This window comes from Capronia epimyces (assembly GCF_000585565.1).
Source record: "Capronia epimyces CBS 606.96 chromosome Unknown aczIQ-supercont1.1, whole genome shotgun sequence".
Classification (NCBI taxonomy): Eukaryota; Fungi; Ascomycota; class Eurotiomycetes; order Chaetothyriales; family Herpotrichiellaceae; genus Capronia; species Capronia epimyces.
Window position 1 is genome coordinate 1,428,623 of NW_006912904.1, and position 25,755 is coordinate 1,454,377.

The following is a 25,755-nucleotide window of genomic DNA, read 5'->3' on the forward strand; positions in this document are numbered from 1 at the left end:
ACAAGACAGCCCCCTGCGCAAGTCACGTTAAACTGATTTTCCACCCCCCTAAAAGAGTTGAAGCCCGCTCCCATTCATATTGTTCCACATTCTTCCTTCGAGCCGGCCGTCGGCCGTCTCGCCCCAGGTCGCGTTGTCGCCAGACCATCTCCATGACCTTACGGGCGGGTGGGACATTGCCAAAACGTTTGCGTTGCTCAATGATCTCGAACAACCTCAATACCGTCATCCTGTCTTCCTCTAGATCGACACAACAGCCTGCCAAAAACAATGGCCATAGTGGCAAGGTCGCCGTGTTGATCATGTCTTTGTGGTGAGTGTCAACTAGTTTCAGGATGGATCGGATGGCTTCGTCTCGCTCGGCGATGGTGATGACGTGACTTGCCGCCGATGCTGCAGGATACGATCGCCAAAGTATCTCGTGAAGCAGTACAAACGCACCAAGCCGGTAGGTCTCCGCTGTGGTGACAAAGGCACGTCTGCTCGTGCCGAGCTTGGAATTGGAACTAAAGGCCAAAACGTCAGGTGGGCGTTGATCAAGGTTCTCTAGGCTGGCCTTGAGTCGACGCGCATGGCTCGTGACCGTTGGCTGATTGCAAAGTCTAGTGGCCATGGGGCCAAGCTCCGTTATCTCGTTGATCAAGAGAAGGAGGCTATTGCTGAAGCCCATGTAGGGATCAATGTCATCCATCGAATCTAGGGGCATGTGCAAGGAAAGGAGGGCCGTTGACGAAGACAAGTTATGGGTATCGTCGGATTCTCGGGTCACCGGATTTGAATCAATAGATTCGTCTGTTTCGCAAGAGGCGAATAGAAGACCACTCCTGATCACCGGAGGTTGGGGTAGCTTTGCAGTCGATTCTTCTTCGTCAACTCGGAAGGCAGTTTTGGCAAGAACTAGATGAAAGTCAAAATATCGAACGAAGAATTGCTTCAAGCTCAGACTATGCAGTGAGCCATTTGCAGAAGTTCGTCTGTGGCGGTGGAGCAGAGTGCGGAAGCCTTTCAGGTGGGTGACCCAGGAAGGGTTACAACCATCTGAGATCTGGTGTTAAATCAAGTCAGTCCCTGGCCGGCTGTCGGTGAGAACGAAAATGAAGGTGACAAACCTCAAACCAACAAAGCATCAGAACCAGTCCAAGGACTTCATCCATCTCGCTGTCATCGCATTCCTCGCGACTCAAAATAGTAATCAACCTTTTCAAGGCTTGCTGTCGGTGTTCGAGGGCTATCACGGCATATTCAGATCGAGCTAGGCAAAGTGTGTGCGCTGATATGGCCAGTGTCGCGTGGTAAATGCCAGGAGATTGTAAAGCCATCGGTAGAAGCACATGTCTGTAGGGATTGTTCTTCTCGTCATCAAGCAGTGTCGACGTACTGCAGATGACGGCTTCGTAATACGAAAGTAGGATGGGATCGTAGCGGGCAAACTTGGAGTGACGATCGAGATGAGCAAGAGGTCGTTGAGGGATTCCCACATATGAGCCCGACTCTTCATGCATTACTCGCTGGGCGGCCTCCCCGCGAGTAACAGGATGCACTATCCGATTCCAACAGTCCCGTCCGTTTAACCGACCGTCAAATCCGTCCCGCTTCGCTTTCTCGTCATCATCCAGATACATCTCCACGTCCTCGACACTGGTATTTAAAAACCTAGTATATGCTAGATGGGGGAACGGAGGAAGGCCAGCCATTCCCTCGCTCTTTGTTCTTCTCTGACGGCCTGATCGATTTTGTTTCCCTGCTTTTGACCAGACGCCGGCCCGTCCATGACATATGCCTCGAGCATCATTATCCTCCTGCCAGGTGAGACGGATGCCATATCCACAAGTGTGGTTGCTTCGGGAGCATCGCAGGCAGATCGGACGGCGTTCTTGATGAAGGCAGGCTGGTGAGCGGAGAGCACATGGAGGATCGGTCTGAGTACTTACCATCACACTTGACACGACGAGATCGGCAGGTCCAACAGCCGGTGTGACTCCGCGTAATGTCCATGGGCGAATGTTCCGGGCTGTTGCAGTGGAGTTGGACATTTCATGGGGAACGGAGAGCGCGCGACAAATTGCGCTCTGGGAGAGACTGTGGCATTTCGATAGACACTCGTCGTCTCAGGCCGGTATCACACAGTACAGAATCGGAAACGGAAACGGAAACAGTTGACCTTTGGAAAGGGGAAAGGATCGAGGAAAGAGCGAGGGCGCGGAGATGGAGGTGCCTGTATATACAGAGTATGGCGGGGGTCCTTGTACTGTACTCCGTATCTTATCGGTGCTATCTACCAGGTCGTATCTAGCCCTCCTCCAATAGGTCCACGTGATCCCCACTCGGCTTACGGGAGCCGATCACCGAAACTGAAACCGAGTGTGCACAAGGCTGCCGCTCCTATCCAGCTCGCAGCCCCTTGGCCCCTAAGCCCTCCTGATATGCTCCCCAGGTGCCCTCTCGCCAACCTCTGTCCTTCACTGCAGCACACGCCAATAATTACAGGCTCATATATTATTGTTTCAACATTCTGTCTTTAACGTTGACCAACCTCGGCCTCTAGACTTTACTACCATTCCAAACCACCACCGGGGTGGGGTAGTGGTAAGCCCTGCACAACTGGTGTCCATGCCTCAGCAGAGAGCGGTTGGACTCGAAAACGGACGTTCGGAAGAATCTTGGCCAAAGACCATGGAGGGTAACAGCTCTGTGTAGGCTAAGGTTTCGCTCCTTTGGACCTCAGCTCAGATTAGAATTATCATCTAATCTGGTCTGGGCTTCAAAGAAGAGTTTTTGCACTTTTTGTATGCTGGCGCTACAGCCGGCGATTTCAAGATATTTATTCACAGTCTTGTGTGGTGCGTGTTTTGTTCTTCATTTTCTTGGCAAAAGCATGTATTGAAGTGTTGGCAGTGAAAGCGCGCAGCTACGTCAATTCAGCATCCTGAGAACATGCAGGAATCATGTCGATGCTAAGCAATTCTGAACCCAGCGCCTTGCCTGTGAAATACGTGTGGGCATAGGTATCTGGCCGTTTCACAACTTTCCTGAGTATGGCCAACGAAGAAGTCTTCACTTGACACCATCAGTCCTTCGACCAGACTGCTTCTCACACCCTCGAATCTAAACGACAAGTTATCGGACCGTCCACCCACCCGGTTAGTCGATTTGCAATGTCACTTGCATAGCATAAGGTCGCTCCTGGAGCACCTCCCAAGTCTCCGTTGGCTGGCAAACTGTTCGTGCCCGAGTTGTAGAGTCTTGCAGCACGATAGAAGCCTTGGGCTAGATCGGTGATCCCAGCACTGGTTGCTTGATTGAGTGCTTTGACAAGGGTGATGCCATCAACTGGTGCTGCCGTGCCATCTACAATCATCTGATGGATAATGCTGGCTGGGCAGGGAGACAGCAGTTGGCCATCGCGGTTGCAAGACCCTTTGCCTTTGAAGCTTTGCATGAGACCAGGATTGCTGTTACCCCCGGCAGTTGTTACCACTCTGACACATCCATTCGATTCTTGCATCACGACCACGAGGATGAATCGTGGATCCATGTAGGTTTGGTTGGCAACACTGAGAATCGCTTCGCGCACTTGTTCTGTTTCGTCGGGAGAGTTTCCAGGTACATTGGCGACGCAATTTTGCCCCACATAAGGTTTGACGTTGCTAAACAAGGCATTGAATGAAAGCCAATCTGAAATTTGGGGCCAGCCATCTGCTGCTGATCCGTCTCCTGAGTAGAATGTGTATGCGCTCTTCGGACTCGTCACTCCTTCATCTAGGTTCATCGTGTGAACCGCCGCAGCACCTGTTACCTGGGAGAGGCCTGTCGGGGCAGGCGGAATGGTCAAGGTTTGTCCCGGGGACAGTTGAGTCCAAACGACTGTTGGATTGGCGGTCGAGATGTCCGAGAATGGCACGCTGACAAAAGAAGCAATACTGTTGCCAGTGTCCCCGGAAGAGACAGTCCATACAGAGGCGGAGGTAGCTGTTGGCTGAGGCATGGTCTGGGTTGACGTTGGTGGGGAGGGATATTGTATTGTCGATGTCGGAACCGTCGGGTATGCTGAAGGAATATTCAGAGTGAGACCGATTTGCAAGAGATCCCAATCAGCAACCTTGCCAGGGTTCGCAGCCTCCAACGCTTCCAGAGAAATCCCAAAGTGCGCTGCAATATTTGAAGCAGTATCACCAGCAACAACAATATAAGTTTTGCCTGTATTCGTCGCGCCAGGTGCTGGCATCGTTGAGCTGCTTGTCGGACCTGCCTGCGCACACTCCAAGCTGGAACTGCGCTCAACAGCACAAGAGGCTGCTGATGGCAGTTGGACAACCTGTCCCTGCTGGAGGCTATTCCATGTGCTTGTGTTGGGGTTGGCATCCAGTAGGCTGCGTAGCTCGACGCTGCATCGTATCGCAATCCCGCACGCAGTGTCCCCAGGGCCGACAGTGTATGTTGGACCACAGAATACGATAGAGGCACAGAGGGCCGTGATCGCGAGTAGTGGGAGAACTTTGGACAGAGGCCACTATGTCGATGTCAGAGCTTGCTTGATCAGTTATGGTCTGCCTTACCATCTTTGAGATTTGGTGTTGCTCTTCTGCTATAAAGCGACACTGTGTTTGATGGAACGGGTTCAGTCAATGTTTTGCTCTCTGTTGATACTGAAACGAAGTGACGGAAATCAGATATCGGCACGGCACAGAGCGACCAGCATGATTTTAAATGTTTGGAACAGAAGCCTCGTTGAGCTTGTGTCGCCCGCCCGTCTTCAGAGTGAGAGTTGCTCAGTCAATCAACATCGTCTGAAATTCTAGGTTCTCACCTCGATTTCTGCACTGCTTGAACGGTCACCGATTGTGAGATGTACAGTAGCTGTCAGACACATGGCTCACAAGTTACCCCTTGGTATGAACAGTCTGTCGTTGTAGGAGAGTGGCAGACTCACGACACCGCAAATACTTAAGAACTACAACCAGACTCACAGTCCAAGGGTAACAATGGGCCCAGTGTTTGTTTCGTTACGCTTTGTATGAGCCTACCTCCGAGCACTGGATGTAACAGGACACGTTTATGCTGTTGGAAATGTATGAAACGGTATAGCACTGAGGCTGGGGCGCTCTCTCGGGGTAGCTGTAGCCCATACAAGATACAAGACGAGATGAGATTTCTGCTCAACCGTGACAAGAGACAGTCGGACAAGTGAGATTCGGAATGGTGCTCCCGTCTCGAGAGACAATCCAGTTGTACATCTGGCAAGAAATCCTGTCCAGACACCGCCGTGAATGATGAAGCTCTGCGGGTGTCACCTTTTATGCTAAGCGACCACGGTGAAACGCGGAATCCATGTTCAATATGATTGACAGATGAGCAAAGTATCTCTAAGCAAGGCTACAGAGGTGGCCTAGGCATGACATCCAGGATTGAAGTCCAGGTAGAGTTTTGAGAGTACTACGAGTATCTTCGACCAAGGGAGCCAAGCACAAATTGGATTGGCCGCTTGTTCTGACATGTTGATATGTACGGAGTATGTACTTATGTAACCTTCTCTCAACTACTGCTGGTGCTACTGAGCAGATATCTTGCTATAGCTTTGCATATAATTATATTCTCTAAAGCCTAACCTGACATCTCAACCATTGTCCTGTAATTACTCAAATTCTGCGTCCACTTCCTCGTAGTAATCGAAGAAGCCCTTGTACAGTTTCACACCAAGACCGGGATCGAGTGATCCGGTCGTGGCTCGGATAGAATGCATGCTCAGTTGAGGAATTCCACAATCGATCGCACGGCAACCCAGCTTGGAGCTTGTCATCGGCCCAATGGTTCCACCACTGCGGCTGTCGTTGCGTATCTGGAATACCTGCAGTGTGCTACCACACTTTTCCGCGATTCGAGACAGCAGCGCTGTAGACACTGAATCTGAGGTCATGTGTCCATTGCTGTCCGCCGACACTGACACACCCACATTCAGCCTGGGCGAATGGTTTTCGAGGTAGGCTCCGAGAAAGTTCGGATTGACGGCGTGAATGACATCGGATGAGACCAGGAACGAATTTGCCAGTGTCTGGCTGAGAAGGTTAGGGCCAAAATGGTCGGACGAAGCTTCGGATATCCTCTCGATCACACTCGAAATGAAGTTGCTCCGAGCACCTTGCCGGAGGTAACTTCCGATCTCTTCGTCATCAAAGCATCCCACCATCTTGATGATGCTCGGGGACGCATCATCCGACGAGGCCAGTAGACCTTCGACGGCCGCAAAGCAGCACAACTTGTCGTCAATCCTGCCGGCGAAGATGAACTCCTTGTCTAATCCACCGAGCTGCGCTGGCTGGATATCGAATAGCTCAAGCTCCCAGTTGACAATGGATGAGTAATCTTCAATTCCTAGCTCGCCCGCAATTGCTCGTACCAGCCTCTCCGGCTGAGTTGAAACGAAGGTCCCCGCCGGTAGGTTCAAGGTGCGTTGCTGCTTTCCGGTGATGTCTGAGTTGTCTAATCCAATAATGGGAACCATATTGGTCTCCAGATTGAATGGGCCTTGAGCAGCAGCGCCAAAATGTGGTGCGAGAGTCGGGATTCGTGCGATGGGCCAATCCAGCTTCACGAGCTGCTCTTCGATTTTCCCGGCCCTGGTTTTCACGAGAACCTTGCCACCTATTCCAAGGTCGCGATCCCACCAGGTCGAGTTCAATCCTCCGGCATAGGGAGCTACTCCCAGTTGAACATATCCGGCTTTGGTGGCCAGCTTTGGGACAGGCTTCAGCTTCGCTGTGAGAGCATCGATATGTCCAGCAACTATCGCAACGCCGTTTCCAGGTTTATAATCCTTCCCTACTGCAAACGCAATGAATGCGCTGCCATTGCGTTTTGTGTAGTATTTGCCCCCTGGTTGGATCTTCCATTGTGTCCTCTCAGATAGGTAAACGTATCCTGCCTTTTCCAACTGCGTGGTGAATGCAGTAACAGCGTGAAAGATGGTAGGGTTGTTGGTCATAAAATCAAGGTAGGGCTGCGTGTATTTCTCTGGCGAGAATGTCTTCGCCGGACCGACAGCTGGTGACGTTGGAGGATATGCTGTGTGCTGAACGATGCGGTCATAGCCCCGCGACACATGTAGAGGGAGATCTTCATGGATGGATGTGAAAAACCCAGAGGAGGTTTTGCGGACCATGATGGAGGTTTGTGACGAACAATGGCCAACCAAATGGACAATTGAAAGGTACGAGTAGGAGTAGGAGGAATCAGTCTGATCCTGCACGACAACTCTCAGCGACGGACATGATCGTCAGGGACAGACAAGGAGATATCTGACACATTGCATTTCGGGGTGGCGGCACGGCAACCGTGTCGTGATCGGTGTTACGCTTCTCCATAGCGGAGAGAAATAGCGTCATCTCCTGCCAACCGCTCTTCCACGCTTCGCCAGCGCCAACCTACTACGTATCTCATTATCAATTCCTCCCGTGAACTCCTGTGGCTCAACAACCACAAATCCCAACATGACCTCCAACGTAGCTTCAAAGCGTCTCTTCCAAGAGTACAAGTCTCTCCTGACGAATCCGCCTGAAGGGATTTCAGCGGGGCCCGTGAACGAAGATGACCTGTTCATTTGGGAAGCTCTGATACAAGGGCCTGAAGGGACACCCTATGAGGGCGGAATATTTCCTGCAGAACTCAGATTTCCTAAGGACTATCCCCTAAATCCACCTAAGATGAAGTTCCTTGGTGAAATCTGGCATCCCAATGGTATGGTCACTCCGTGCGACTGCGAGACATGGAATCAGACTAACAATCACGCTGTGATAGTGTACACCAATGGCGAAGTCTGTATATCCATTCTCCATCCCCCCGGAGACGACCCCAATCATTATGAGAGCGCTTCAGAGAGATGGTCACCCATCCAGAGCGTGGAAAAAATCCTGATATCTGTCATGTCTATGTTGGCTGAGCCCAACGATGAAAGTCCTGCGAATGTGGAAGCTGCAAAGATGTGGAGGGACCGACGTCTGGAGTTTGAAAAGAAGGTTCGAGAAGGAGTAAGACGGTCACTAGGCCTTTGAATGCATATTATATCGAGCGCCATGTTACAACCCTCTGTGCTCCAAGCCATTCCTCAGCTTCTTGACCAACCATGGTTCAATGCCATCATCACCGTAGCCGAGGATCTGGATCTCGGCTTTTCGACCAAGCATCAGCATTCGTTGAAGGTCGGCAATACCCTCTTGCAGACCTGGCAACATCTCACCGGTGTCGTTCCGCCACTCCTCACTAGCCAACATGGAAGCCGCGATTGCTCTGTCCCGCATTGACAGCGGCAACAACTCTCCATGGGCATGGCCGAGAGTGGTGATGTCTTCGGCTTTGACACCAATCCATCTCATCTCTGGAACGATGGAGCAATGCTCTTGCGCCAGATTCTTCGAACCATACAGATAGCACTTCAGGATCATGATGCCGTCTGGATCCCAGTCGAACAATCCAAATATCTGGATCGGTGTATGAGCATTATCGAGAAGAAAGCGCAAGAAGTAGCGAGTTGCGAGATCGGGGTAGCCTTTGGCCTATGATGCAGTCAGCGCAGCGCCGACGATAGCAAGATTCAGCGGAGTCTGATGGCGCATACTGTTACGAGTAACCCTGGACCAACGACTGGGTGCTGATGGAATCCCCTTTCTACCAGGGCTTTGAATGTTGCCTGTGTCTTTCAGCATGTTGTCGCCAGTCATGCACTTTTGACACACCTCCTTCTCAACGACTAGGATCCATCTGAGGTGGGAGACTCCGGTCATGGTGGTTCTATCATCAGGGATGTGGATCGGTGTTTGATATTCTCGCGGCGTAGGAGAAAGGCCAGCTACGAGGCCTTTTGGGCTAGCCACCTGGTTGTCTCTGATTGGTATTGGAAATTGAAGTCAACTGGACTGTGAGTACTCACCACATTCAGGTCTCTCCTCGTCACCTGGCAAGTATGTGCAATGTCGTCCACATAACGATCCACTGTTTCTTGCTGCTTGAACAATGCTGGGTCCCGATAATAAATATCTCTGCTTCAGTGAGTGCCCACTCCACCTGCGCTTCTGACTTCCCACCTTTTTGTGACCGAGATTCCTTCCGTGATAGCAGTATAAATTTCTCCCAATATCTGTCCGACGCAGGCTGAAGAGGTCAGGATACGGAGACACGCCTACGACGTTGTTTGCGCACCAAACCTCCATGCTTCGTCTTCGTTCTTGCCCGGGAAGTTGTATCGAATTTCACGACTCTGAACGTGCCACTTTACTCGTGTAGGGTCGGCATGATCATAGTAGGGCTTGACAGCAACGATCCGCTTCAGGCTAATGACAGGCCTGCCGCAAGGTCGGACTCGGATGTCATGTAGGATGGTATTGAATGTATCTTCGATGTAAGCCAGAACCTTCCGGCTTTCTCGTGAAATGGATGGTCTTCCAACATCTGACCGAGTTCGATGTTCATGCGACTGAACTTGCATTCCCAGTTGTGGGCACTGGGCTGGGTTCTTCGGGCTGTTATGTCTATTTGACACCCAGCGTGAAGAGTACGGATACATACTCCGAATTGTGTAAGTGGTTCACTCGAGGTGGAGAGATTCGTTCCCCACAGAAGCTACAGGCAAGTTGGACCCCCCGAAGCAGTCCACCAATCCCCAAGCCTGCGCCCCTGCCCCTAAGCCTAAGAGCCTAAGAGCCCTGGCATTTCCCCTCAGGCTCCGAGTGGCGTCAGGTTGTTAGTGTGCTGGGATGCACAGTTCATCTCTCGCAGCACCATCACCTACTTTTCTTAAAATCACGTCTAATATCATGTCCTGTCCAGCACAACTCTCTTAGAAATGGTCCGTCTACGGCAGTCAACCGAGAAATCCGTTGACGGTATAGCAAACGGGAATCCCAATGAAAGCGCCAACGCAGTCGGCCTAGATCCTAGCAGCGAGAAAACCGATCGCTCTAGATGGAGACTCCTGGCTGAAGCAGGTCGTCATACGTGGCACTACTTGAAGACGGACAAGGAAAGCGAGGCATGGCCACAGACCGTTGCGGACAAATATTTTCTGGGTTTACCAACAGTAAGGCATCTTGGACAAAAGTGCACACGGTAATCCTAACAAACACAGGAACTCCCCAATCTGCCCGCTGCGTCCAGACCGTCGGAATCAATAGATAACTGCTTGACATTTTACTCCAAGCTACAACTGCCTCCAGGGAACTGGGCATGCGAATATGGCGGCCCACTGTTCCTCCTTCCAGGTATCGTCATTTGCTGGTATGCGACAGGGACGCCAATTCCTCCCGAATATCAGATCGAGATCAGAAACTACCTCTTCGCGAGGCAAAACAAAGATGGCGGTTGGGGTCTCCACGTTGAAGGACATACTTCGGTCTTTGGAACTGCAATGAACTACACAATATTGAGGATCCTAGGGGCCAGCGAGGAAGATACACGAATGGTGAAGGCAAGAGGCAAGCTCCATGAACTTGGAGGTGCAGTCAACGGTCCGCACTGGGCAAAATTCTGGCTCAGCGTGCTGGGTGTCACGCAATGGGAGATTGTCAATCCTGTTCCCCCAGAGTTATGGCTTCTTCCTGACTGGGCGCCAGTCGCCCCTTGGAGGTGGTGGATACACATGCGCCAGGTCTTCTTGCCCATGTCGTTTATATGGTCGAAGAGATTCACCATGCCAGAGACCGCGCTTATCAGACAGCTTCGGCAGGAACTCTTTGTGCAGCCGTACGAGGCCATCGACTTTTCTTCGCATCGCAACTCGATCTCCCCGGCAGACAACTATCATCCGAAATCTTGGTTGCTGAACCTGATCAATTTCATGCTCGTCTGGATCTGGATACCTTTGTTCAGAATCAAGTTCGTTGTTGACCGAGCTGAAGCCTGGGTTTGGCGACTGGTTCAATATGAAGACCACAACACCGACTATGCCGACCTGGCTCCTGTGAACGCCCCGATGAACACAATATGTTGCTTCATCCAGGAGGGCTCTGACAGTTACTCGTTCCAGCGCCATCTATACCGGCTCGAAGAATACCTATGGGTCAACAAAGAAGGTATGCTGGTCAATGGCACCAACGGCGTGCAAGTCTGGGATACGGCATTCACCATCCAAGCGTGCATCGAGGCCGGTCTGGCCGACTCGCCGAAGTGGCAGCCCATGCTCACCCGAGCACTGGAATTCCTCGACTCGGAGCAGATCCGTGAAGAAGTCCCTGACCGGGATATCTGCTACCGGCAAGCTCGCAAAGGGGCGTGGCCGTTTAGCACGAAACTGCAGGGCTACACCGTCTCCGACTGCACAGCCGAGGCTCTGCGGGTGGTTCTTCTTCTGCAGAACAGCCACAAGTACAAGCCCGTGCTCGACGAATCTCGCATCCGTGACGCCGTCGATGTTCTGCTGACTATGCAAAACAAGCACACCGGCGGCTTCGCCAGCTATGAGATCCAACGCGGCTCGGAATGGTTGGAATTGCTGAACGCCGCCGAAGTGTTTGGTCGTATCATGGTAGAATACGACTATCCCGAATGCACGACCGCGGTAGTGACTGTCCTGTCTCTGTTCCAGAAATTCTACCCAGAGTATCGAACCGACGAGATCAAAAGCATCAAGGAGACTGCTCTGCGGTACATTCGTCGAGCACAACGCGACGATGGATCGTGGTATGGCAGCTGGGGGATCTGTTTTACTTACGCGGCCATGTTCGCCCTTGAGTCCCTGTCTTCCGTCGGCGAGACGTACGCTTCTTCGCCACGCGTCAAGAAGGCGTGTGATTTTCTCATTTCGCATCAGATGTCCGACGGTGGCTGGGGTGAGAGTTACCGCGCGTCGGAGCTCAAGGTCTGGATCGATCACGAACAGTCCCAGGTCGTACAGACCTGCTGGGCCGTTATCGCTCTGATGTACGCGCAGTACCCGGACAAGATACCCATTGCTAGAGCGTTGGCCATGGTCATGAGCCGCCAGCAACGCAACGGCGAGTGGCTGCAGGAAGCCATCGAAGGCGTGTTCAACTGCTCCTGCATGATCACCTATCCGAACTACAAGTTCTATTTCCCCGTCAAAGCGTTGGGCATGTATAAAGCGAGATGGGGAGACGAGAAGTTGATATAGATGAAATTCGACTCAGACAGGCCAAAGCATAACTATGTAATCTGTAACGGCGTAGAGATGCCGTGCCATACGATATGATGCCCTGGCGCTTTTTATTTGACATAGTTTGCAGGATATTGAAGACGGCGAACGGTTTCTTTCCCCTGCTCCAGCCTTCCCAAATGAAGCTTCTAGGCAGAGTTTGGTGTCCAATTCCGAATACAAGTCAAGAACATTCTCTGATGATGCCAACTGCTCGACAAGCTCATAACATAGAGTACTCTGCTATCCACAAATCTCATGAGATATTTAGTGTATGTAAAGGCGGGCTCGCCAAAGTATATTTCTATGCTCACGGCCGTGGATATTCCAGGCTAAGCTTCATCCTCATCTTGAGAAGTTTACAGTAGGCCGTGATCCAAGCTCGCTGGCTTGCTGAGACTCACGGCAGCCTCCTGGAGAGATATCATCTCTCGTGGCGCCGTAACAGGGGAAAAATCACTCATAGATGACGTAGGCGCTCTGATGGTAGCTAGCATCGCATGACAACGCACTATGTGGTACAACTCGGAAATCGTGTCGGTGATATGAATTCTCGTCGGGTGTGGTGTCGGGAGGCTTCTCAGATCGAGGCTTCGTGTTTCACTGGTGCCTTTCTTTGATGTTTCTGCAATTAAGATCAATGGTCCCATCGCCGGCGGGACTAGTAGTGAGAAGCCAACGGTGTATGCGAATGGATGCCTCTGGCCGTTTCTTCCTCTTGACCGATATCCTCTCTACCGTACACTGTCGTCCCGGTGTAATTTATCGTGTGCCACAAAGTGAGCTCCGGAGAACTGGTTCTTTGTCAACGCGACAACTTCGTCTATGGCAAAGGACTTCAATGTGACTATCACATGATGTAGTTGCATATTCAGCCCGGGTCGTTGCTTGCATCGTAATAGTACTTTGAGGGATTTTCGTAGACAAATGTGGTTGCCGTACTTGTACAGCTTTGACTCGATGAACGCGAACGCCCTGTATCTGAGTGATCTGTGCTGGAGTCGGAGCTGGATTCTCTCTTGACAAGACGACTCGCAGTTTCTTTGAACCTAGGCCCCGCGGGGAGCTGATTGGGAGCACTTTCCACGTAAAAGCCTCTCGTCTTCGCATTTTGGAAGGTTGTCATAAGCCAGTCAGCAGTGGCAGTTTCACCCACCCTCTGATAATACGCCAGAGCACGGTCGGCTGGGAAATTGATGATAATCGCACCCCATGCTCCCATATCTGGCTGTAAACAATATGAGACAGACTGGCAAATGTACGCGGCATATCGGTCCGAGTTGAGCAGGTCCTTCAGCTTAGCGAGGTCAAGAGAGTCCGCCAATTTGGGGGCCCTTAGCTTGAGCACGCGAAGAATATCCTCGACAACCTCAGACAATACCAGAGAGCTGGTGTAGTATGCTAGGCGGGCATGAACAAACAAGTGATTCTCGAACCAAAAATCAGTCTCGAAAGGATAGCCATCATCGTCGGCAGGCTCGTGCTTAATTGTGCGGGGAATAGCTGACTTCTTTGTACCATCCTTCCAACGGTCCATGCGTATCTGCAGGTCTTTGCATTTTCCAAGTAGTCGCAGGAGATCGTCTTGGATCGCAGCTTCACTGTTGCGAAGAAGATCAAATGTCTCCAAGATGCCGGGGATCATGGTGGCAAGATCGACCAACCTGTCAACGTAGGTTCGATGGGCTTGGGTTGCCCAAGGGATAGTGAGCCATTCCTCTGTGGCCAAGTAGGTTGCCTTCCTTTGTAACATGGAAGCGTAGATGGTCGGAATCCTCGAAGCAAGAAACGGGTGATGGGCGTCCCACTCCTGATGCCGTTCTGGCCCACGAAGTTGAATGAGTCGAGCAGCTCCTCGAGCGTGGGCGATCCAACCCCGCGAGTTGAACGCGGGTCCTTCCAGAATATCATATAAACCGAGGAACATACAGGCCATGAGGACATGGTTGGAGTACATTCGTTTAGGGGTGAAGAGGGCGTCCTGCAATTCCTTCAGAGCCTTGCCATAGAGCTTAGTACTCTCATGCACGAGGCGCACATCTTTGTTCCCCTGGCCAACTCTTGAGATGCTCAATGCAGAGAAGGCCTCCTCCAGGGATCTGTCTTGGTCGGAGACGTCCTGGATGATTTCGGCCCAGTTCATGGGATGACCGCACCGAATGATGAAAGCATCCTGACAAGAGGCCTCTCTTTGAGGCATGTATAAGTCCCAGAATAGACTTCGACATTGCGACTCCACCGCGGCGCGATCAATCGAGCGTGGTAATGCAATTGGAATAGGTTTTCCATAGGGAATGAAGACGGCGTTTTCGACGGTTTTGCTGGCAGGATGGAGGAGGAAAATCCTAACACGACCGTATCCTTCACAATTGTGGCCACCTGAGGCACACTGGCCGCATACTGGACGCTTCAGATCACACTAGAGAGCATATGAGTGGATGGACGGCACGTAGTAAGTGAACTGGTTCTCTACACACTCCTTTCTTCCGACGTCGGCAGGTGTTGCAACCCTTGCTTTTCCCGGCCACACCAACCATGGCTGGATACGCATTCCGCGTTTCGATCGAGGTTTGGGCGTCCAATGACGAGGGGGCGTTCAATATCGTGGGCGCAGGAAGTTACCGAATGTAACTTGGGTGAGAGACAAAAAGGTATACATCTTGCGCGGTGGCGGGTAAGGAGATCGGGATAGGCGGGTGGTAGTGACACAAATGGCCAGCCAAGTGTGGCATGGGCCAGTGGGAGCATGAATGGCAGAGTCTGCGCCCAGAGCTGTCAAACCGTGAGACGTTGTCATCTAGCCACTGCGCCATGGAACTTCCCAGGATTCTCCAAGCAGCTAAAGAAGAAGATCGAAATAACTTGCCGCCTGAGTGGTCCAGGAAGATGATCTGCATCACCATGAATCCCAGTGACGCCTACAGCCCCATTATACAGAAACTACATGTTAGATGTATCCGTACTCCGTACTTTGGGCTCCTAAGGCATCGGAGCCAGAGATAATGAGGCGGAGGTGGGGGTAGCTACTGTAGCTTGGGCTAGATTCTGTAGCCCCGGGCCTCCCAAGTCCCCCAAGCCCTAAGCCCTGCGGTTAGGCGGCTTCTAGGCTGTAGGCTTTTAGTCGGCGCTGTTGCTGAGGATGTCCGTACGTCACCCCCACCATCGTCCGGGGTCAATGCGCAGTTGATTGTAAACAACCACCAGGTCTCGTTCAACTTCTGTCTTCCAAATTCTCATTGCCGGCGACTATTCTATGCTCAGTTCAAGCACTCCAGGCATCTCTTTTTTAATATGAGTAATTCGCGATTTTGCTTACTGCACCCTTAGTAATGTCAACAACCAGACACGAGCCTCTCCATGAATCGGCAAGAGTTGGCGGATCTCCTCGCCCAAACACGCTACCCTTGCCGGCCGACAATGGCGTCTGGCGGCTCGTGTAACCCATCTTCTACTCTATCTCCGAAACAGAGATTCCAGGCTCATGTTCGAACCTTGAGTTCTGATAGCATTTCTACCTCCGGGTCCCAGACGTCGCCACAACGATCCCCAGAGTTGCAGCATGTCTCGAGTCTACGAGTCCAATCTCGCGAGAGCCCTTCTCTGTATCAAGCCTCTCGACCAAATTCTGTCTACAAATTCGGCGATGAGCCACCTTTCATTCGACAGGAGCGGGAAGCATGGAGCAGAGCATCTCCGAGTCGACAGCGTGGAGACATCTCTCCACAGATGTACATTCTACCGCCACCAGAACAAGAAAGGCCGGCAATGCAGCCAGCCAAACACATGAAGGAGACAAATGGTTTTGCCCCGTTGGCAGGGCCTATTGATGTGGACGCCCGATTGAAAACTGGTCAAAGACATAATCATAATTCGAACCAGGAACGGCAATACTCGTCACGCAATTCCAAGTTTGCTGAAGGGAGTATGAACGAGAGATCTACCGGTGTCTCCTCTACTTGGCTGGAACATGAATCCGACTCCTGTATTTCTGATACCGAGTCGGATAATGACTCTACTCCTCGGGCCTCACCTCAACGCTCCTCTGTCGATTTAGAAGAATTCAAGCCAGCAGCGGTGACGCCGGCCACATTGAGACAACGACTCTTCAAAATTGGCACCGCTTTCAAATCGCACGAGCATGCCAGGAAGCAGGTGGAATCAGAGACACAGCCCGAAGGGGAGAAGAACAAGAAGAAGAAAGGACTTCGAAAAAGTATCTCAATGTGGAACATTCACAACGTCGGCGGAAAGATGAAGACTTTTGGTGGTTCGTCAACTGACCTGACTCCGAAGGCGGCCACCCAGGACAAAACCCTCGAGGTACTCAACGACCGAAAGAGGAAAGCCGAAGAAGCATACGCTCAGCAATTTGGACCGAAGAAGAGGAAGTCCAATGTCGGCCAAGAAACAAACCTACATGAGCAAGCACCGGAAAAGACGCCATCAGCAACCGGAGGTCGGCCAGTCTCTCGCCGTGAGAGCAAGACCCCAATCAAGAAGCGACGCACAGCTCAACCCGCCCCTGTGGAGATCACAGCGGACTGTGACATCGTTGGCTCTCACAGCGACATCGATCATCACAAACGCCCAAGTCGCCGGGAGTTGGAGAAGGAAAACCAACAACTCCGTGCTATGTTGAGACAGCAGCATCAAGAACCTGTTTTGGAGCTCAAAGATTCTCAACCGAAACCGACCTCCACATCTCTACAGCCGCCGGCTGAATCCGGACATGAATCCGACATGATACCAGCGAAGTTATCCTGCAAGAAGCCAAATCAGAAACCACGAAGAGAGTTGCCTCCCATTCCTCAAATACCAGAGCGAATCGTTCTGAAGAATCTAAGCAATACTAGACAGCAGCCTCAAGCAAAAGCGAAGAACATGAATAACAACGCCAATACGAACACAAGCCCTAATCATATTCCCCATATCGGTCCTGATGCTGCGAAGGAGGTGAAACCAATAAGTGCTGTACCACTTGGGCTTCCGCGACCGTTCTCTGTCATTCTTGAGGAAGACGAAGAAGCGGAGATCAAGAGTCCAAGCCCTCAGTGCGCGAGGCGACTAGAGTCCGGCGAGGTTGAGAAGATCAAGATACATGGACCGACGGCTTTGCAGATGAAAGGAGTTAAACGAGAGCAATGGGAGTGGCCCGAGGATGTTTTTTAGGGTTCATGAATGGCATGCGTCAGGATAAGTGATGATTGGGTCAGGGAGGAGACTGGGATGCGTGACGGTTGTAGGCTGGATGTTCAACGATCTGCTTGATGACCTCCACGGCTACAATTGGACGACGGGACGAGAATGAGCGTATTTCCAATCCAGGATGCTGAAGATTTGCTTCCTGATGGTTCGACCAGGGCACCAGAGGGTAACAAGCGAGCGAGCGAGTTGGTATGGTAGAGTGGGTTGTTTGGGTTGGGTAGTTTCCAGGCGACTTGCTTTCTTGCGTGTTCAGTCGAGTCCGAATCCGAGTCTAGATCTCAAGTCGACCTCTCAACCCCTTTTCCAATGTTTCTGGAATTCGCCATGTTCTTTATGAGATGCATGTTGGGACGCGCGGCAGCAAAACACGGCATAGCATGGCACAGCACAGCATAGCTAGATGGAAAGACCGAGGACGACGGTTGCGCTACGAGATCCATGAGAATTAAAAATGCAGGAAATTGTTGGAATCACAATAGCGATTCGTTGAAAGGGACGTAAGACATGGTCTACTTCCATACCTACGTGGCGTGAAATGCTCAAGACGATCGAAACGTATCATTCATCATCATTATCATTATAAAAGAACGACAATACACCATCGGCCGGTGGCGAGTGACGCATATTCGCATATCCTAATACCGGAGTAGTATGCTTGAAGCCATATCGGTATGTTGAGCGAAGTGATGATTGCCAAAGTCGACGGTCTGCAGTCCGCAATCTTCCAGTCACGTTCAGAATAGATACTCTACAGGTGTACAGTCAGGCTCTGTCCCAGAAGGCTTCAAATCGTCGTCCTCGCCGATACTGGGAGTGTACTATCCCCCGGCGACACAGTTTGTCGAGAGGCAGCCATCGAAAGTGCGCCATGACGGCTGCGCGTACTCTGGGCTGAACAGTCGACGATGTGCTGACGGTCTTCGATCGACAATTTGACCTGCGCTAGTCTTGGGCCCGGAGGTAGAAATTCTTCCTTTGCTTCAGCTGTGGAGTACTCGACCCTCGGTCAGGGTGAAAGTGCGAATGGCGGCTAGCGCGACGTTACTTTGTCGACATAGTTCTTTAGGCATGAGCTGGAGTGATAGTCGTCGAGTGAAGGAGTGGCGATATTTAATTGAAGAGTGGAGTTCAACATTGCTGTTACTCTTCCCAATTGTATCGATGTATATGGCAGGCCAAATGAAGTACGTTGGCTCAAGTCCAGAACCATCCGCCTTTGCTCGAGCGTCCATTCTTATCATCCCGTTTTGCAGTTTGCTCCGAGTTGGACCCGACATGCTGCTGAACGAGGATATCTTGAGATGAATTCGAGCTGACAACATCTTCCTGCAACGGACCACGATGTTCTGTCATGGGCAGCGTTTGAATCTGCTTATTCACGCCCGTCTTTGCATCCGTTGTTCCCTGAACACCTGGGAGAGTGGTGACTTCCACACTTTCATCAGTCTCTTCAGTCCCATTGGCGAAACGCCTCTTTAGGACGCGTTTCGTCTCAACGGAGCCATCTGGGAGAGTCCGCGTGACAGTCGTTGTCAAAGTTGAGACTAGGGACTCTGATGGGGTGATTTGCTCCTCACGGGTTGAAGTAAAGCTGTTCTCGTATGAGTACGAAGAAGACGAAGATGTTGAGTAGTAAGAGGTATTGGCCGGTAGCTCGGCTAGGGACTCTGGATCGGCCTGGGATTCGGCCTGTGCTCCCTTTGACATTGCTTCGAGGTCCTTTGCTGTTTGGTCGACTGCGGAGATGATGGAATCAGCGGCTGAGAGAATGCTTCCAAAGAGAGGAAATGGGCCGAGACGTTCTGCGGCACTGTCCACAAAATCGTCAAATATGTCTTTCGAGGTTTCAGTCAAGCCAGGAGTTGACTGCTCCTTGGAAGTAGGCGCTTCGTCGGCTCCCTTTTCATGTACTCGTCCTCCTCCCGTACGCCATCTGCACTGGCTCTTTCCAAAAGACCGTGTGTCCGTGGGCTTCATGTCACTGAAGCGCTTGACCACAACCCCTTCTTGGTTCAAACCCCATGTTGGACCCAGGCTCCCGCGGTGGATTAATCCATGGATCCAGTCACTACTTGGTACCTGTCGGGTGGGGGAGTCTCTGTCCGGGGAGTCTCTGTCCACCATCTTTCCGGTCTGTTGCAGGCTAATCAGGTCTTCGAAAGCGTCCGCCCAACGAATCTGCCTTGCCAGCTTTTCATCGATGTCCGTATACCATCTTTCGAAAAACCGCGGACGAGAGATCTGGAATGGTTCACCCTCGGAATCTTGGATCTGGATTTTGAATAGCCTGGATTGTGAAGGGTTACAGAGGTAAATTGGAGAGTACGGGCTCAGTAGGAGCCAAGGAATGGTCTGGTCAGTGTTGTCGAAAGGGTTCATTCGGCGTGCTCCGAACAATGTGTAAGTAGTAGGACGAGCAAGCTGGCTCCCCTCCGACGAAGAGCCAACCTTGCTAGTTCCCCTGTTGTCAGGCCAGTTCTCTTGCTCCCTCTGTTTCCCATCCCAGCCGAACGATGAGAACCAGGAAGACAGAGGGTTATTCGGGGCTTCCCGAGAAGATGACTTAAATACCGGAATGTCCGTTGCTGTTCGAGGGAGCTGAAGTCCGTTATAAGCGTCCAGCTCGGTCCTTGGTAGACCGTGTTCATCAGAAAGAGCAGGCCTTGTCTTTGCGTCGTAGGATTCTTTCCCGCCCCGAGCGGGTTGGCCTGCTGCATCCTCTCGAGTCACCGAAGGCATGTTGTCTGTGAGAGCGTCCCCCCTGGCCTTCCAAACCTCGGTTCTGGCCTTTTCAACTTCCTGTCTCATCTCTTCCATTTCTTGCTCGACCTGCTTCCTCCATCCCTCCTCCAAGTCATGACTTTGGCGAATCAAGTCTTCCCAGTCTCTCTTCAAAGGGTTTCGCGAGGCCGAGAAGCCTAGAAGCTGAGGTATGCCCTGGAAGAACGACGACAGCTGTTCGTCTGCGAAGCGACGGAACTGGATGAAAGGGTTGGAATCGTCTTTGCTGGAACGAGGATACGGGGTTTGATATGTAGGGAAAGGGTCGAGGGGAGGTGGGATAGAAGAGTCGGTCGATTTGTTGGTATTGTTCGTGTCTTTTTCTGACATCGTGTATGGAAGATAGTATTAAAAAAAGAGAAACTAGGAAGCGTGAAACAAGAACCAAATTGCTACAAGAAGCGAAGAAACCGACGCATATAAAGGAAGGATATTGATGCCTGTTGTCAGTCGATGGTGACGATGTTTTGCGCGGGGATGTCATCCTGCCATATGATTGGTCGGGCTAGATGGTCCAACTATCGACCTCTACCGTTGACCTTTACAATCAAGCTCAACTGTCAAGCCGACCTCTACCGTTTGACCTCTACCGTCAAGCCTAACTGTCAAGCCGACCTCTACCGTTGACCTTTACCCGTCAGGCTCAACTGTCAAGCCGACATCTACCATTTAACTCTACCGTCAAGTTCAACTGTCAAGCTCAACTATCGACCTTTACCGTTGAGCTTAACCGTCAAGCTTAATCGTCAAGCTGTATAGCATCTGTCTGACGGACAATCTTGTCCGCAGGTACGGAGTACCTAGGCTGCATCTCCCTCTTCAGAGATGGTATAATATGATCCATGATAGTCAGACCAAAACATATTTTGTACAAATGTTATCAGGTATAGGTTATCTGTAGGTACTTTAACACTGAATCATTCACAGTCTCGCTCTCTCAGGTATCATCTCCCAGGCTTCATCGAATCCCGCCGACCTGACCCAGTTTGGACCGCTTGCTTCCACCGAGTCAATTGCCATCTGCCCCAGTTTCAACCACATGTCCCCCTTGATGGGGAAGATCTCGTCCGATTCGGTGTCAAAAGCCTTGCATGCTTGTTCACCATTCGCCAGGGCACGGACTAACTTACTGGCATGTCCATCATCGGGCAATCTGTTCACTCGCAGTATTGTATCGCGCCATCCGCCCTCAAGTCTCTTGGGTCTGTAGTTCTTGATTTCATCGAGCAGGAGCTCAGGGCACCCCCTTGAAACATACATGGCAAGATCCAATCGAGCTTTCCACTCCAGCAGTCTGCATTTATTCTCCGTGCTCAGCCACGGCTCTTTGATGAAGGTGGAGAAGAATAACGCGCAATTGACACAGTGCATGAAGAAGAAGTCGAATTTGATCTGCTTAGTCGGACGCTGTGCTGCTCCCGTGAAATAAACAGCGGCATTGATCATCTCTGCTGTTTTCTGTTCGAGTTGGTCAGGCTCGACGCTCCACTGGGCGGCAAGCGCCTTCATTTCGTCCGGAGCCCGGACAAGAACACCGTCCCGGATCTTGTTGCCATCCTCCCAATGGGCCGAGGCGCGCAGCGTATCATTTTCGGAGCTTTCATGAATCAGTTGGACTAAGCTCTTCGAATATTTGGACGTTGCTGCGACATCTTCTGCCGCATGCAGGTATTGTGCAGTCCACCCGTCATGTGTAGCCGCTTGAGCAAGCGCCTCAACAATGATAGCTGGCTGTTTGAACTCAACCCCGAACCCAAGGTGGATCAACGGGTGAAAGAATCCTGGGAAGGTAAGCAAACGGACCACCCTTGGTGTGCGGAGTGCGTCCTGCAACTCACCAGCAAACATTCTCCCGAGCATTCGGTCGGCGTGTTCGGTTCTGGCAAAGACGTGCTCAATCAGAACAGTCTCCCAACCTTTGAGCTCGATCTCACGGCGAAAGAAGATTTCGAAATCGTGAAAGTATTGCTCTTTGCCTAGGAATTCCTTAAACTTGTCAGGATCAGTCATAGCCTGGACGTTCTGTGTCTCCACTGGAAATTGTAGTCTCTGCATGGTTTTGTTGTTATCGAAGGCTCGTTGTATCTCATCAGGTGTGGCCCCAAGGGCATACAGGGTCAATAGGTGATGTGCAATGTGGTTATGAAACCCGCTCCTGTTGAAATACATGTGGTACTTGTCGTGGTTCTCCTGGAGGAGCTGACTTCCAATCTTGGATGATTCTGCTGTGAGGTCTGGTACATGGTAAACACCCGGCGTGGCAGGGCTCAACTCGACGTGGGCGGCGGTGGCCATGTTTCGCTGATTTAGAACCTTAGTTGGAAGGCGACACGGGAGAGTCGACCTTGTGGAGGGTATGAGTGGCTTGATAAAGACAGAAGACAGTGTCACGCAGGCCGACGGTCTTAACAACATTGACATATCCTGATTGTTTTCCTCTTCCCTCTCCTTCTTCCACTCCCCAGTCCGATCGGTGGTTCTTGTATTCTCGACGGATAGTGTATAGCTCTGCGGGGAATATGCAGACTCGGACCTACCTTGTTCGAGATCCGACCATGAGGTCAGCGAGAACGAATGCTAACCAATAATAACATGAATGTCAGTAGAAAATGAGGGGTGCTCGTGCGGTGGCCGGGCGAGAAGAGCCCGGCTCAGATGTTACTGCTTTCGTAAGCGGCGACTGTCAGCCGGCGCCTGTAGCCACCGGCTCCAGTGTCCTGCTCACTGAAGTGGCATAAAGTAGCAGCAAGTGAGGTCGACAGCAACTCAAGAGTTCAGGTCGTTTTCTCGTGAGCGGCGATGTCCCTTAGATCTACTGTAATTCGAGGACGTCATGAAGTCGACCCCTGAACATGTTCAAAGACACCTCCCCAAGCCCTGAAGGACGACTGACTCTCCTCACCTTACCATTCGATGCGTTATTGTTTGCCTCGTGGAAGACCAGCATCCTTTCTTTTCCGACCCTTCACCGCCAGCAAGATGGACTCCAGGTGGTCTCCAACTCGAAACTATGTACCCATCAACCCGGACGGACCGTTTCCCTATTCGATGGCAGACCTTACACCCATGGATGCCGGGAACGATTCAACATTTTATAGTGTGCCTCGTTTCGTCACACATATCGATGAAAACGCCATCCTCAGCTTAAGAAAGTACTATGATCAGGTTTTACCCCTGAAAGGACTGATCCTAGATTTCTGTTCAAGCTGGATCTCCCATTATCCACCAGACATTCAAGACGCAGCAGCGGCGGAGGCGCTAGACGTGGTGGGTGTAGGCATGAATGGATCTGAGCTGAGCAGGAACCCGGTGTTGAAGGATTGGGCGGTGCAGGATCTGAACGAGGAGCCCGAGGTACGATTGCCCGGGTCGAGGGAAGGAAAGCTTGACGTTTCAACATGTGTTGTTTCGATCGATTACCTTACGAGACCAGTGGAGGTTTTGGAAAGTATTCGTCGGCAAACCAAGGAAGGGGGCAGAGTGCACTTGATCATCTCGAATCGATGCTTCCCAACGAAAGTGGTCGGCCGGTGGCTGAAGACAGGCGAGGAGCAGAGGCTGGAAATGGTTGGCGACTACTTATGGTGGAGTGGGTGGCGGAATATTGAGATTCAAACCTTGGTCGAGGCAACCTGGGCCAGGGATCCGTTGTGGGTGGCCAGAGGAGAGAATGTCGCATGAAGCACTGCCACTTGGTGACTGCGGTACTTGGGGAGTAATAGATAAAACGAAGGTCATAAGGCTGATACTGTACATATGTACAGCAGGCTGAAGGGGCGCAGGAAGGAGGGGTAACCGGGCTAGCTGACAGTTTGCTGAGAGATCTAGGCAGCCTGGCTAGGTGCCTGGCGCCCACAGTACTCTTGAAATATTACTCCGTACTCGGTCCTACTCTGTGTTGAGGAAGCAGCATTCTGTAGGGGTGCCTTAAAGATGCCTGAAAGATGCCTAAATTATGCCCGAAGGTGCTAGGAGTCTACTATACGTCACCCCCCTAGTGACCCTCACGCGCCTGCTCTCAAACACTTGACACCGAGTCACCCAAGCTACATGTGCTTCTGCACTGTCTAGTTTGCACTTGGAACGATCGATGTCGACGCTATATAATGTCTCCTGTCCTCTTCTTCCACGATTCTCCTTCATCCTTTTCGTCCTCCGCCTGCCGCACCTCCATCCTATCAAACCATGATGTAGCAAGAACCCCTCGTAATGGAGCTGGCCAAAGCCATTGGTGACGCCCTGGAAGACATTTTGTATATGCTGACATTCTCCATCATTAACGGCCTCATCATCCTCGCCCTCTTCTATTTCGTTATAAACATCTTGCCGCACATCATACGTTTCGTCACGCCAATTCTCTCTCCTCCCTTGTCCCGGGTCTCTTCTGCAGTCTCCAAACTCAAACGTCCTCGATCCTACACTTTAGCCATGCAACCAATCGGTCCTGTACCTTCAGATACCTATCACACCGCGTTTCTTCTCGCCCAGGTCATGCCTGTTGACTTGGTACCGACCGTCCTCGACATGGCAGGGTTCTGGCTTGATGCTCCCCTCGCCTCAACAACCCATCCCTTTCAAGTGGTAGAAAGAACTGCAGGTTCAGAGTACCTGATGGCGGAGCTGCCAGAAACCTTTCCAGGAAAGGCCCTGCGTACACTCACCTTTACTGTCACTTCCAAAGACCAAGGTTACAGTTGGGACAACCATTTTCACGGAACCTATCTGAATAGTTGGACCTGGTTTGAGGTGGTGATCTTTTCCCCGGAGTCAGGGCGGGCTACTGAGCCGAACCGAGCGAGAACCCCAATCTCGAGAAGGAAGATCATCACCAATGTCCACGCAGGCAGAGAGTACAAAACTCATACTGTCCGGTGGAGTCACAACGATCGTGACGAGGAAATTAGGAAACTTATGAGAAGTATTCGTGGTGGAATGAGGATCGCCATCACTGTCTGGGCGAGGTATCCCGCTTGGGTCAACGATGTGAGAAGTGCCAGAATCGACTGTCAAGTGAATGCAGTGCGGAAAATGTGACGATCCAAGACTCACGGCATTTTCTTCGCCCTCCAAGGCAACCATGAACGGCTAATGTTCTCTGGGGGCTCGGAAGGGACAACAGGTCAATGTACTGCCACTGCCATTCAACATTCGCGCGCCAATGGGTTTATCCGTTGCACAACCCTAACGGATGGGATATCGGTGAGATCACCGGATACCTCTCTGCTTGAAGTTTTATCTTGAACTCTCCTCAACCGATAGGAGAATTCTTTCGACTTTTATTGACGTCAAATTTTACCGGATCCGAGCTGGATGGATGCTCCTCTGGACATCCGGTACATTGCTTCCCAGACATGACAGCGAAGAATCGTGCTGGCGGTTCTTGACGAAGTCGATGGAATATTGATAACCGAGCTACCACTGAGCCGGGAAAGCAAAAGGTGAACAGAGCATGGCAGCTGGAAGTGTGGTATTGATGCAGTCTTTTCTGAATGCAAATGTTTGTGGGAAGTCTGCTGGGTTGGTGAAATGGACGACGGCTTGTTCGTGCTGATTGATAGGGGAAGAAGCATTGATTCCTTGTCGCCTTGTCGCTAGAGCTTAGGAGACCTCTGAGCATGGGAGAGTGACTGAGC

General features: G+C 51.5%; 13 protein-coding genes across 13 annotated transcripts; 5 read left to right on the forward strand and 8 right to left on the reverse strand.

Moving 5' to 3' along the window:
- Window positions 1-22: 22 nt before the first annotated feature.
- Window positions 23-1,622, reverse strand: A1O3_00537 (uncharacterized protein; the record flags this gene model as incomplete). The annotated part of the gene is made up of 2 exons (XM_007730687.1): window positions 23-1,045; window positions 1,110-1,622. The coding sequence occupies 2 exons, from the start codon at window positions 1,620-1,622 to the stop codon at window positions 23-25; spliced, it is 1,536 nt and encodes a 511-aa protein (XP_007728877.1).
- A 41-nt stretch (window positions 1,623-1,663) lies between these two features.
- On the reverse strand, window positions 1,664-2,033 carry A1O3_00538 (uncharacterized protein; the record flags this gene model as incomplete). The annotated part of the gene is made up of 2 exons (XM_007730688.1): window positions 1,664-1,888; window positions 1,932-2,033. 2 exons carry the CDS (start codon window positions 2,031-2,033, stop codon window positions 1,664-1,666), a joined length of 327 nt encoding a protein of 108 aa, XP_007728878.1.
- Window positions 2,034-3,091: 1,058 nt separating this feature from the next.
- A1O3_00539 (uncharacterized protein) lies at window positions 3,092-4,225 on the reverse strand (the record flags this gene model as incomplete). Its single annotated transcript, XM_007730689.1, has 1 exon — window positions 3,092-4,225. One exon carries the CDS (start codon window positions 4,223-4,225, stop codon window positions 3,092-3,094), a length of 1,134 nt encoding a protein of 377 aa, XP_007728879.1.
- A 1,407-nt stretch (window positions 4,226-5,632) lies between these two features.
- On the reverse strand, window positions 5,633-7,156 carry A1O3_00540 (uncharacterized protein; the record flags this gene model as incomplete). The annotated part of the gene is made up of 1 exon (XM_007730690.1): window positions 5,633-7,156. The coding sequence occupies one exon, from the start codon at window positions 7,154-7,156 to the stop codon at window positions 5,633-5,635; it is 1,524 nt and encodes a 507-aa protein (XP_007728880.1).
- A 328-nt stretch (window positions 7,157-7,484) lies between these two features.
- Window positions 7,485-8,045, forward strand: A1O3_00541 (ubiquitin-conjugating enzyme E2-18 kDa; the record flags this gene model as incomplete). The annotated part of the gene is made up of 2 exons (XM_007730691.1): window positions 7,485-7,731; window positions 7,792-8,045. 2 exons carry the CDS (start codon window positions 7,485-7,487, stop codon window positions 8,043-8,045), a joined length of 501 nt encoding a protein of 166 aa, XP_007728881.1.
- A 24-nt stretch (window positions 8,046-8,069) lies between these two features.
- Window positions 8,070-8,774, reverse strand: A1O3_00542 (uncharacterized protein; the record flags this gene model as incomplete). Its single annotated transcript, XM_007730692.1, has 3 exons — window positions 8,070-8,546; window positions 8,609-8,680; window positions 8,727-8,774. 3 exons carry the CDS (start codon window positions 8,772-8,774, stop codon window positions 8,070-8,072), a joined length of 597 nt encoding a protein of 198 aa, XP_007728882.1.
- Window positions 8,775-9,832: 1,058 nt separating this feature from the next.
- Window positions 9,833-12,115, forward strand: A1O3_00543 (lanosterol synthase; the record flags this gene model as incomplete). Its single annotated transcript, XM_007730693.1, has 2 exons — window positions 9,833-10,066; window positions 10,115-12,115. 2 exons carry the CDS (start codon window positions 9,833-9,835, stop codon window positions 12,113-12,115), a joined length of 2,235 nt encoding a protein of 744 aa, XP_007728883.1.
- Window positions 12,116-13,007: 892 nt separating this feature from the next.
- Window positions 13,008-14,336, reverse strand: A1O3_00544 (uncharacterized protein; the record flags this gene model as incomplete). The annotated part of the gene is made up of 1 exon (XM_007730694.1): window positions 13,008-14,336. One exon carries the CDS (start codon window positions 14,334-14,336, stop codon window positions 13,008-13,010), a length of 1,329 nt encoding a protein of 442 aa, XP_007728884.1.
- Window positions 14,337-15,553: 1,217 nt separating this feature from the next.
- Window positions 15,554-17,305, forward strand: A1O3_00545 (uncharacterized protein; the record flags this gene model as incomplete). The annotated part of the gene is made up of 1 exon (XM_007730695.1): window positions 15,554-17,305. The coding sequence occupies one exon, from the start codon at window positions 15,554-15,556 to the stop codon at window positions 17,303-17,305; it is 1,752 nt and encodes a 583-aa protein (XP_007728885.1).
- Window positions 17,306-18,535: 1,230 nt separating this feature from the next.
- A1O3_00546 (uncharacterized protein) lies at window positions 18,536-20,452 on the reverse strand (the record flags this gene model as incomplete). Its single annotated transcript, XM_007730696.1, has 1 exon — window positions 18,536-20,452. One exon carries the CDS (start codon window positions 20,450-20,452, stop codon window positions 18,536-18,538), a length of 1,917 nt encoding a protein of 638 aa, XP_007728886.1.
- Window positions 20,453-21,043: 591 nt separating this feature from the next.
- A1O3_00547 (uncharacterized protein) lies at window positions 21,044-22,417 on the reverse strand (the record flags this gene model as incomplete). The annotated part of the gene is made up of 2 exons (XM_007730697.1): window positions 21,044-21,903; window positions 21,961-22,417. The coding sequence occupies 2 exons, from the start codon at window positions 22,415-22,417 to the stop codon at window positions 21,044-21,046; spliced, it is 1,317 nt and encodes a 438-aa protein (XP_007728887.1).
- Window positions 22,418-23,101: 684 nt separating this feature from the next.
- A1O3_00548 (uncharacterized protein) lies at window positions 23,102-23,803 on the forward strand (the record flags this gene model as incomplete). Its single annotated transcript, XM_007730698.1, has 1 exon — window positions 23,102-23,803. One exon carries the CDS (start codon window positions 23,102-23,104, stop codon window positions 23,801-23,803), a length of 702 nt encoding a protein of 233 aa, XP_007728888.1.
- A 528-nt stretch (window positions 23,804-24,331) lies between these two features.
- On the forward strand, window positions 24,332-25,156 carry A1O3_00549 (uncharacterized protein; the record flags this gene model as incomplete). Its single annotated transcript, XM_007730699.1, has 1 exon — window positions 24,332-25,156. One exon carries the CDS (start codon window positions 24,332-24,334, stop codon window positions 25,154-25,156), a length of 825 nt encoding a protein of 274 aa, XP_007728889.1.
- Window positions 25,157-25,755: the final 599 nt, after the last annotated feature.